Source organism: Lissotriton vulgaris, chromosome 1_1 (genome assembly GCF_964263255.1).
Source record: "Lissotriton vulgaris chromosome 1_1, aLisVul1.2, whole genome shotgun sequence".
Taxonomy (NCBI): domain Eukaryota; kingdom Metazoa; phylum Chordata; class Amphibia; order Caudata; family Salamandridae; genus Lissotriton; species Lissotriton vulgaris.
Window position 1 is genome coordinate 409,713,886 of NC_141685.1, and position 12,292 is coordinate 409,726,177.

At 46.0% G+C, this 12,292-nt stretch overlaps 1 protein-coding gene across 3 annotated transcripts in view; it reads right to left on the reverse strand.

Moving 5' to 3' along the window:
- The window catches only part of USP24 (ubiquitin specific peptidase 24), a 1,909,144-nt gene that overhangs the window by 1,318,477 nt on the left and 578,375 nt on the right, over window positions 1-12,292 (reverse strand). For 2 of the 3 annotated variants that reach the window (XM_086952716.1, XM_086952707.1), the window contains exon 30: window positions 1,482-1,640. In XM_086952716.1, the coding sequence (XP_086808842.1) occupies window positions 1,482-1,640 (159 nt within the window). The remainder of the gene's footprint in view (window positions 1-1,481; window positions 1,641-12,292) is intronic. The other variant, XM_086952711.1, reaches the window with a different exon arrangement.

The following is a 12,292-nucleotide window of genomic DNA, read 5'->3' on the forward strand; positions in this document are numbered from 1 at the left end:
CTTGGGTTCCTTTTACCCATAAACGATTTTCTTCTCCATGGAAATGATGGGTGAGTTGATGCTTTCAACAGGATGTGGTTGTGAGAAAGTGCCATCTTTCTTGCATTGGTATGCCCCCACTTTTTTCTGACCTGCTGATGTGCTTTGACTGAGTGTGCCCTGGGCTACTGCCAACCACGGCCTGTGTTCCTTCCCTAAAACTGTATTGAAACTAAAACCCAATTGGCATCTCTGGCCACCTATCAGCCCCTAGTAAATGGTACCCTAGGCACCCAGGGCATGGTGGCCAGAGAAGACCCCTAAGGGCTGCAGAACTTATTGTGCCACCCTTAGGGGCCCTGTACCCGGACACCCAAACACTGCCTTTGTCAAAATAGGGGCAGAATGTAGGGGTAAACTTGCAAAAAACATGTTTCCTTACAGTAAACTAGTAGCAAAATAAACTGGAAACTTATGCCCACTTCAATAATTACATGCATAAAGCAAACACAGACATTTCACAGTGTTTCATAGCAGAAAGGGATAAAGGAGCAGAGAATCCAAGTACACCTTGTACACAGTCCAATATCCTAACTTTCTAGAAATGTATAGCTTCCCTATCAATGCCCTGGCTAAAAAGCATGATAAACAAAACAGCCAACGAATTAAGCCAAAACAGTGAAGTAGGAGACCAAAATTAAAACTCATTACATTTCTAAGCAATTCTGCACTATCAGTCTGACGGGTGTGGTGTCTTAGTGGACTAATGTGTCCACTGTAGAGACCTTGGTTCGACCTCATGGTCCCATGTTCAAACCCTGGCGGGTCCACTCAGCCTTTCATCCTTCTGAGGTCGATAAAATGGGTATCATTGAGTTGGATAACAAACATCTGTTATTCAGTGCCAAGATACCCTTGGTGGAATGTGTACTTTACAAATACAGGGTGTTTTATCAGTAATCAAACAAAGTACCCAGAACGCAAAGACATCCTAAAAAGAAAGCAAACATTATGTCTGAACCTCATGAAACAGTTATCTTTCCTTAAAGCCCTACCATCACTGTAATCTAATTTACAAGGTATTCAGGAATACAGTATCTTAAAATATCCAATCAAATTTTAAACATGTTGTCATTTTATTAATTAAAATAAAGTACAATGTGAAGGTCATTATTTAAGGAAAGTTGTAATTTAAGAAATCTATAAGAATACCAGGTTGTTCTTAGATGCATCGGTTAAAGGTTAAAAACATTCCTAAAAAGACTATATATAGTTATGTTTCATCAGGCAAAGTTGTGTTCAGATTTGGACGTTTTCCTCTGGTTATTTATATTTGAATTTAGTTTGGTTATTATGCCACATACGAGGAAGTATTATACTTCTGTCACTCGATACATCTATTATCATCACACAATACCTAGTTGTATGTAATCTTATAAACTGGAGTGTTTAACATTTTACCTTTATCATTCCATTTTTCTGGCATACAGGATGGTTCCTACCTCCAGGTTATAGAGCACACGGAAAGTTGACATTCCTGGGGCTGAAGAGCGGAAAAGACTTTCCAAGATAGAACTGGCACTTGGTTGGTGTTGATGTTTCGCCGACAGAGATGGGGATTTTGAAGACTGAGATCCTTGAGTTTCTGACAAAAGCGTCTTCTGGTTGAATTAAGCAGAGGCAATCCCTTATTAAGCACAATGGTATAACGTTGGAGAATTTATTAAAGCTACGCAAAAACAAAACAAAGAAAGACAGTAGCTAGAGTGATCAAGAAATGTTTTATAGTTTGACATGCCTTAAAGTCAGCCCAATGTTCAGCAGGTGGAAATTCCTCATATACGCATCTGTTCAAAACATAGCTAAAGAAGCAGTTACTTACCTTCGGCAAAATACTTTTTGATGCATTAGATTTTTTCCTTCAAAGACTAATCCTAATGAAACGTCATCAAGGCTGAGGAATAGTTTTAAGTAATGCCAGCTTACCAGCACCAACTCCAGTCACTATGATGTCATGTTCAGATATCTCTGAAATGGGTTCATGAAATTGTCCTTGGTGACAGTTTCCCCATTCTATCGGGGTCATGACAAAATGAAAACTGAACATAGTGTGATAAGAAATGTGTGGGAAGATACTATAGCTATAATTAGAGGAAGTTACTTAACATTCAATAATGCTGCTTCTGGTGACTACTCTAACTGTATACAGCTTCCCTGTAGGATATTTCTAGGAATTATCAAATCCTAAAGCAGCAGTTCTCATGCACCAACAGGTAGCACAATCAAACTCAGTAACTGCCTTCCATGGCAGAAGGGACAAAGCACCGCCACATTAAGGCAGCACCCCTGCTCGCTGATGTCAGTTTCTGTATTGTTTTGGTTCCCCCAGCCCCTAAAGTGTGGATAAACTCAAAGAAATTGCAGGTGACACTGCTGAAAATATATTCCATTTAGATTCAGGGTATGCAAAGTTAGCTTAAGTGTATATCCTGAAAATGTTGCTTGGCTCCGGCCCTCCTGGAACAATTTTGAGCACCCTGATTTAAAGTAAGAACAATGCCTTGCAGATGGTGGCTTCTCCTCAGAGACAACTGACTACCACTCTAAGATAGCATTACTTTTTGCAGCTCTGGTCATTTCTTCAATGAAAAGTTATGCAATACTAAGTAAAATGATTGGACGATTTATAAATAATAGTTGAATGCCTTTTTCTGACTACAAAACACATGCATCAGAATGTACCTGCCTTCCTACTACTATTTTCTTTCATATTCAAAGTAGACTAGGGAATTGCATTGTCTCCTTCTTACTACAGTCAGCAATTACAGCACTATTGCAGTGCCATGGGTCTGTCTTGGTTCCCTGTACCAGCAGCTCTGAGCTAAGTCCCTTCTTCTCTGCCAGAATCTGGCTGAGAGTATAAACAAACAAGTTACTTACCTTCGGTAATACATTATCTGGTAGAGACAGGATCTAGCTGCAGATTCCTTACTTTAGAATCTTCCCAAGGCACCAGACTGAATCCAGAATCTTTTTCCCCATAGTACATCCGTGAACTGGGAGAGTGCATTGCAAGCCTCCATATCGAAGCCGTCCACCGGATAAGACATCAACAGAGTCCATATAACTTGCTCGCAACACAGTCTTTCGTGACTATTTTCGGGACTCTAAACACAGAGCCCCAAACTGAAACTGGCTATTAAACCGTGCGCTAAAACAAAAGACACTAATATGTCAAATAAAGAACAAATATCTAACCAAAAAATTCAGTATGTGAATATCTAAATAAGATCTTGAGATGAAAAAGTTATTACGTCCAAGATCACAGATTTCTCTTTTGTTTACTTAGCTCTTTTTTATTTTACAAATAATAAAGACACAACAATCAAGACCAAACAGGATCCATTTTGGAGGATGTTAGGGCCATTAACACCTTGGCTGCTAGAGGTTTTCCCCTCCTGTGCTGTTACTTCAGATTCCCCATTGTTCAAGACAAGCTCAGCTCGTCATAAGCACAGACCAGTGTGACTCATGACGAGCTGAGCTCGTCATGAGCAGCAAAGGGGTTAAGGAATCTGCAGCTAGACCCTGTTTCGATCAGATAATGCATTGCCGAAGGTAAGCAACTTGTTTATCTGATAGACATCTAGCCACAGATTCCTTACTTTAGAATCAAATACCAAATCCATACCAAACCCAGAGAAGTGTCTGCGTACTGTAACCATGAAATCTCTCTTACTAAGACCAACCCAGTGCAGAAGAAGATAATAGACCGGAAATGCAAGATAATGTAGGTGAGCCTAACCAAATTAGGTCACCCTCGAAGGGGTTATAGGTAAATTGAGTGCAGTCCTTTATAAAAAGACGCATGCAAAGGCCAATCAGGTAGCACAAAAGGGAAAGCACACGCACGAGCGTGTGCGATTCCTAGGTCAGCTACCCAAACCCTGTTTTTCCCTTACAAAATGCATTGCGCTGCTCACTGCAACGCTAGGCGCGCGACCTAGAAAGGGGACAGGGCAATAGCTAATTGCTACCGTCGAATATCTCTTCTTGATTCCTCCTTTAAGGTGACAGGCCGTATTTTGTTAGAAAGGCTTGAAAACTGGGCAATCAAAGGTAACATCTTTTCGCATGCTCAGTACGGATTCAGAAGAGGTATTGGAACGGTGTAACAATGCCTGAATTTAGATTTATTAATAGGGAAGGAGCGTTACATTTATAATTTGTAGACCTGACTAGTGCTTTTGACCTAGTTAACCATCAAACACTATGGCAAACACTAAAGGGGCAAGGCGCACCCTTGGAAATTTTTAACTACCTGTCCCAGATTAACAATTTAACTCTAGGGTACATTTTGGAAAAAGAGGAGAATGCACTTCAGCCTGAAGAGTTACACGTAGCATAAGACAGGGTTGCGTATTAGAGCCCTTTTTATTCTCTCTTAATATTAATAGTGTAGACTCTCTCCTACAATCACTACCAGTAGATGCCCCAAAAGTTGGTACGCGCCCAACGCCAGTCCTCTTATATGCGGATGACGCTGTCCTAATTTCTAGGACAGCAAATGGGCTGCAACATTTAATTGAAAATTTCGTGTCTTTTATGACCGAAAAAAGTTTACAGCTCAATTTTAAATAAACATTTGTGATGACATGTGGGAAAAATAGATCCAAGATCAGAAAACATCATGCTGGTAGGATTGTTATACACAGAGTCTCTTGCTTCTCATATTTATAAATGCTTTTTAGCCAAACTGGCCTATGCACATTGAACGGAACAGCATGACATTTTTAAAAATGACTAAAAGTGGGAGGGGCGTGGCTAGCCGGCGACCAAGATGGCCGCTCTGGGGTAGAGCTTCACTCGGCCACCAACTAATTCTCCTAATAAATGTGTCACATCCATCCTGATGCTTGTGAATATCGAGGTCTAGGGAAGACCTTGAGCTGCTGAGCGTGGGGAGCCCCCCCCCCCCGAGCCGAATTGATGCTCCAACGCCAACGCTAACGGGAAATCCATTCTACGGCCTTGAGACGGAGGCGGGCCTGATAAAGACGCTGTGCGGCCTACGACGCAGGCCGGGAGCGCGCTGTTGGTCCAGCGGCCCCTGAGGCACCTGCGGCTCCCGGCATGCGCTAAGGCCGTGAGGCACAAGCTGGGAGAGATTTTCCTGCACCAAGAGCTGCGGTGCCCTGGATTATCACTGAGTCAGGCGGGCCTATGACTTCCTTATTGCAGCACGGGGGACGAAAACTGCACACAGAGACTTGCTGCACTGTAGACACGCAATTGTGAGGAGGCGGGGGGCGGCCTCCTTGATCCTGTGCCCCTATCAATATCGTGAGCATAACACAGGGGATCTGTGGTTACTTGGGGCAGTCAATTTTACTCTGACTGTCTTTATTCTGCCCCACCCCTTCCCCCCCCACCCACCAGCCGCCAATATCTCCCTGAGGATCTCCACCTACAGGGAGTGGAAGGTTTTGTTTGCCAACAGCTAGTGGGACAACTCTGCAGCCTTGCACACATGCGGCTCGCTGACGGTGCTGTCCTAAGGAGAAATAACTTTGTGAAGCCCGGTCCGCGCCCATCATAAATCCTACTGGCCGCCTTTTTCATGTGCGTGTTTGCCACTGTCAAAACGATAAGTCTGTGGACGTTACTGCGCATCTCCCGACGAAACTGAACCCGGCTGGTCTTGCTGGGTGTGGCAGCCTAAGACACTATGGCTACGTCAAGGGGGCCCAAACCATCAACGCACCAAAAACTACTCAAATATGCCAACTCTAAAGCAGCAGATCCTGAGGCGCAACAACTAGCTGATGAAGCAACATAACAATCTACTGACGGAGGCCCGACACTGGCGGACATAATGGAGGCTGTGCAGGGGGTCAGCATGGCGCTGGAGCACAAAATGGACACAGTTTCCATAGATGTTAATTTGATCCGTGCTGACCTCAAACATGGGGGGAACGAGTCAAACTAAATGAAGGGCCCATCTCCACGCTCACGACCTCCACCACGGGCCTGGAATCGGCGGTCAAGCAATTACAAGCCCGGACATCTGACCTTGAGGCCCGGCTGGAGGACCAGGAAGGGCATGCAAGAAGGAACAACATATGTAATTTAGGTGTTCCGGAATGAGCGGAAGGGCTGGCTCCTGACCTTTTTGTGGAGGACCTAATCCAAAACCATCTACAGCCTCGATCCCTCTCTAATTATTTCTTTGTTGAACGTGCCCATAGACTACCTGGGGGCCCGCCGAAGCCGGGGCCTCCCCCATGGCCCATCCTAGCGCGCATTTTTTACTTTAGATTGTGATGTCATCCTTCAGGCCGCCAGGAATGGCCCTCCCGTGAAGTTTGAGAACTCCTTCCTGGAGGTCAAACGCGCTTTTAGGGGCCACAATTTGAGATTTGCTATGCTTTTCCCGTAAAGATTGTGAGTGCATGCAAGTGGCAAGTTGATGTTTTTCAACTCACCAGAGGAGACTTGGGACTGGCTGGAGGTCAACTCAGTATAGGGAAGGTGCCCCCAGGGACCAGGCACAAGACTCCGTCCGTCATCCAGAGACCAGGTTGAAATTATAGGGTCCAGGTACCATAACGACGAATTCATGCTGAGACTTGCATTCTATTGCATTCTACGAATGGTTGATAATCTGCCTCAATCCCTGGGTCGCAACGTTATTCAACCAGTGTCCTACGTACATATGCTCCTTAATATGTCCCTCTTACAGAACGTTTGTGTATGTGTCTCTGTTCTCGGGGAAGCATATGATAGGTGGGAGCTGATTTAAGGCTATGCTCTGGGTATTAGACTCCCGCTTACAGCTGTCTGTTTATATTTTGAGCAGTCATTTTGTGGATCGGGAGGGAAGAGGGTCGAATCTTGGATGCGTAGGTGGTGTAACATTTCCCTCCTATTGGGTTTAGTATGGGTATCCAAGCGCTCTGCAAAATGGGGTGGTGGGAAGTTCTGAGTCCACGTTGCAGAGAAGAAGGTGGGGAGGGGGTTGTTGGGTGTTTTACAAGGAGGGTAATTTGTTTTTTTCAGTTTAAGGTTTTGAGCAATCTGTCTAGATCGACCATGTGCATTTATGCAACAATAGCGGATGTCTGTAGCCGATTATCCCTGTATATTTCGGTTTTTGTCTTGTTGTGTATGTTGACTGATTGGGCCGGGTGGGAGCTGGGGCCCCTGTTTCAAGATCCTAATGGGTGATACTCCCGTACTTTCCACGGCCCGGGCCGACTTAAACTGATAACCTGGAACATCAATGGGCTGGGTGACCGGATTAAAAGAGGTTTGGTATTACAATACCTAAAGAGGCACTCCCCAGGCCTTGTACTTCGACAATAAACGCATATACCAGGCACAACATATGACTCAATGGGGTTACAAACTACTTGCCCATGTGGGATTCACCAGGGGATCCAGAGGGGTTGGTATCCTTGCAAGGTCCTCCGTTCCCTTTCAGGTTAATAAAATCACACATGACCCTAATGGATGCTTTTTTACAGTGTTCGGAAATTGGGAGGGCCGCTCTCTTAATGTGACTTCTTTATACATACCCCCCAAACTTCACTCGTCCACACTGACTGCTCTGGGCGCGCATCTGATGAATTTGACTGAGGGAGCCCTTTTACTGGGGGGGTGATTGTAATGCCGCTTTGGCTGGAGAAATAGACAGTTTGCCATCCCGATGTCCTGAGTCACAGGGGAAATTGCTAGCTGAATTCCTAGAGGTCTGATTGACGCGTGGCGCACTCTTCATCTTCTAGACTGACAATATACTTTCCTCTCTGGGGTTCATGAGAGTCTGTCCCAAATTGATTATCTCTTTTGCCAGGCCTCTCAGCTTTCCATGTATGGTGACATCTCCTTCTTCCTTCTTAACGAGGGGCATATCCGATCACTCACCGATCCTAGCACACTATGGTGGGGGTTTCACCCCGCCCGCATCGAAAGATGGCCCTTAATGCATGGTATCTAGGAGTTCCAGACATACGAGAAATTGATAAAGGCCACGTTCGATTATTTCGCAGAAAACAATGGCTCAGTAGACTCCAACATAACATTGTAGGAGGCGTACAAAACGGTGATACGTGGGTGCGGGGTGGTGGCTGTGGTGGGCCATCGAAAGGAACAACCGTAAGCAGCTAGATGAGATTGAATTAGAGGTGGCTAACCTTGAGAATGATCTTGTCGCTTCCGCCTCCCCCGACACCTCTCATAGGCTTGCAGTAAAGCAGCAGGAATATCTTGCACTAGCAAGTGAGGAGGCCAGGGCACATTACCGCGCGACACAACATAGGATTTACGAGATAGGCGATAAAGCAAGTAAACTACTGGCGTGGTTTGATAAACAAGAAGCGGCCAACCGCTGGGTTGCCGAGATAGTTGCTCCGGCTGGTGAGAGACTGAGTGACCGGGCCGAATTGTGGGCATTTTTGCTAAGTACTTTGAGCGCCTATATGTTCCCACATCCACTTCAACTCAGGAGAAGGCCGCTGATTTACTCTCTAAACTGCCTCTGCCGCACCTGGACCCCCCAGGATGTGACTGATCTTGATGCTCCTCTCGAAGCTGAGGAGGTGTCTAAAGCAATAGGGGCGTTGTCTTCAGGAAAAGCCAAGGGTCCTAGTGGACTCCCAATTGAATTATACAAATCGAACTCTAAGGTCCTTGCCCCATATCTCCTGCGAATGTACAATGAATGCGTTGAGCTTGGGGGGCTGACCGAGACACAGTGACTGGCAAATATTGTAGTTATACATAAAGAAGGGAAACCCCGGGACTAATGCGGCTCCTACCAGCAGATCTCCCTTCTGGATCCGGAAGTCGAAATTCTGGCTAAGCTCCTGGCCCTCTTACTGTCGCCCCACTTGCTTTAGCTGATCCACCCGGACCAATCCGCTTTATGCCAACAAAAAACACAGCAAACAATTTCCGCCGCCTTTACGGGGTGCTCGGCAGGGCTCCACTATACAGGAGAACGCCATAATTGTGTCCCTGGATGCCAAAATGGCGTTTGATATGATGGAGTGGCCCTTTTCATTTGCTGCCCTGGAACGGTATGGCTTTGGCCCACGTTTTTTAGCTTGGATACGTTTATTGTATACCAGACCGTTGGCTCGTTTGACAGTCAACGGTGGCAGATTGGCATTTTTCAGATAGGGAACGGAACGAGGCAGGGCTATCCCCGGTCACCGCTGCTCTTCGCGTTGGCACTGTAACCATTGGGGGTGTGGATTTGCGGTGATCCATCTATTTGTGGACTAAATTGGACGCCGGATTGGTCATACAGAATATCCCAATACGCCGACGACAATCTTTTGTATTTATGCAAACCCTGGTCCTCGTTGCATTCAGTGTTCCATATTCTAGCCCTCTTTCGGAAATATTCGGGCTATGTGATCAACTGGGACAAATCCTTGGTATATGTGCTTAATGGGGCTCATCCACGGCTCCCCCGGGATTGTACAGTCGAGGTTACTGAGGTCTTACGTTATATGGGTGTATACATTACAAAGGATCCAGACTCCTTTCACGTGAGGAATCTCCTACCGCCATTACAGCGCGGATGTGCAGCACTGGAAGGGGTTGCCTCTCACCTTATTAGGACGGACTGCATGTTTAAAATTATGGCACTCCCCCGTTTTTTGTATGCTTTGCAAAATACACCATACCCAGTCCCGCCTCAATACTTCTCCATAATTGACTCTGAGGTCCGTTCTCTGTTATGGAATGGAGGCACTCCCCCGGATCACACTAGACAAACTCCAACGTATCTGGTATTACGGAGGTACTGCGTCCCCCCACTTAAAATGTATTACTGGGCCTCTCAACTTATGGTCCTTACTCACAGGGCGCATCGACCCATCATAGACCCAGCTTACAGAATGGACCGATTCAACATGACGGGGGATAAAAATCGAGGGCACTTTATGGCGGGCCAAAGCATGCACCTTTGTTCACACCCACCTCTACCACAGTCTCAAACTGTGGAGCGGCTATAACAGCAATGGGATGGAAGGGTAAAATCACACTAGTAACCCCACTGCTAGAATCCTGTCACTTCGGGATGTTGTCGGCTCGGCCCGGTTTTGATAAATGGGATCTGATTGGCCTCACTGAGGTTGGAGATGTATAGGAGAAGGGCGCGGTGGTCCCGTTTGCCGAGCTACAGGTCAAATACCAGCTCCATGAGGGGGAAACCTTAGGCTATTTACAAATATGCAGCGCACTCACCAAGATCATTCCTAGGGGCTCAAATCTCCCGGCCTCATTGCCTTTAGAAGATAGGCTCCTAGACGACTATCTACCACATAAGGCAATCTCCTTAACATATTGCAAGATAATTAATAATCTTCCAGAACCGCAGGATAAAATCCATATGAAATGCGTGGCTGACCTGGGGGACATACCGGAGGAACACTGGAGGGAGGCCCTGGCTTCACCCAAGGAAGTGGCTATCAGGTCCCGATTTAAACGTATCCACCTAAAACTGCTACACAGAGCCTACTACACCTCCACGGCTTTGGTCAAGATGGGGTTTCTGCTCTCCCCAATTTGTCCCCGTAACTGTGGTGGAGTGGAGTGGGTACTTTTATGCATCAATGGTGGGAATGCCAGGTACTTCAGCATTAATGGAATGAGATTGTATCCCTTATTTCCCAAATATACCAAAAACCAATAGACCCCTAAATATCTGGGATGTCACAGATCTGAATCGGACCGAGCAACGTGGGTCTCTCTGGGCTGTATAGTAGCAAAGAGGAATATTGCAAGACCCTGTAAGGGAGGTGCCGTGCCCCGTAGAAGGAAATGGACGGCGGATATGGACTGGTGCACGCAGGCTGAGAGGGTGGTGTATGAAGGGAGGGGTTGCCCGGGCAAATGGACGAGAGTATGGGGCCCATGGAACGAGTACAGAGGACTTCTATGTACTCCCTTTGTAGATGGTGCTGCCTATAATGCAGATGGAGAATCCCTTTAGGAGGCGTGGACTGCGATCTGCCTGAATGTCATTGCTATTGTTTCTTTTATTTATTTTTTGATCACATCTCTGCAGCTTTTCTTCTTGTTCTATATCCTCCTGGACGATTGCTTTATTTAATGTTGTTGTTTATGAAGTTTTTTTTTAATGATTTTGTCTGTCTTACAATAAAAAGATTTTTTTTTAAAGTGTGACGGAAAGTATTTTTAGATTTGACACAAAATGCAAATGCTACTTACCAGTATGCATCTGTTCTTGGCATGTAGGGCTGCTGACATTCATATCTGTGCATAGATCGCCGCCTAGTGTTGGGTCCGGATGATTGCACATTGTTGTCCTGGAAGAGTCTTCGAAGTATCACGAGATAGGTGGCTCCTCCCCTGGACTACAGTGCGCATGGGCATCGACTCCATCCCCAGATTGTTTTTAGCCATTGTGGCCGAGATGGAGTGAACTCAGTGAATGATGACCATGCCATGAAATGATATGTAAACACTGCAGCTGCTACAGGCGCCGGGGAGGAGGGCGGGCGATATGAATGTCAGCAGCCCTACATGCCAAGAACAGATGTATACTGGTAAGTAGCATTTGCAGTTCGAGGCATGTGGGCTGCTGAATTCATATCTGTGCATAGAATACATAGCAGTCCCTCCATTAGCGGCGGCCGCCCATGCCAGCTGCAGCAGTTTGGAAAGGTGTCTTGAGAACAGCCTGCCCTACAGCTGCCCGCTGTTTAGAGTGCACGTCTACACAGTAATGTTTAGTAAATGTATGTGTGGTAGACCATGTGGCTGCTCTACATATGTCCTCTAAGGGAATGTTTCCAAGGAAGGCCATAGAAGCCCCCAACTTTCTGGTGGAGTAGGCTCTTGGTGGAATTGTAAGAGTGCGTTTTGCCTTTGCATAGCAGATTTGAATACATTTCACGATCCACCTAGCAATACCAGCCTTGGAAATAGCGTTACCTTTGTGATGTGGCGCAAAGGCAACGAAAAGCTGTTTAGTCTTTCTGAAATCCTTGGTCCTATCAATGTAATACATTAGGGCCCTTTTAACGTCAAGGGTTTGGAGCATCCGCTCCGCCAGCGACTCAGGATTTTGAAAGAACACTGGCAACTCAATTGTTTGGTTTATGTGGCACTGAGACACAACCTTGGGTAGAAATTTAGGGTTGGTGCGGAGCACTACCCTGTTAGCATGAACCTGGAAGAAAGGCTCTTGGATTGTGAGGGCCTGCAGCTCACTAACCCTCCGTATCGATGTAATTGCTACTAAGAAAGCCACCTTCCAAGTCAAGAACTGAAGTTC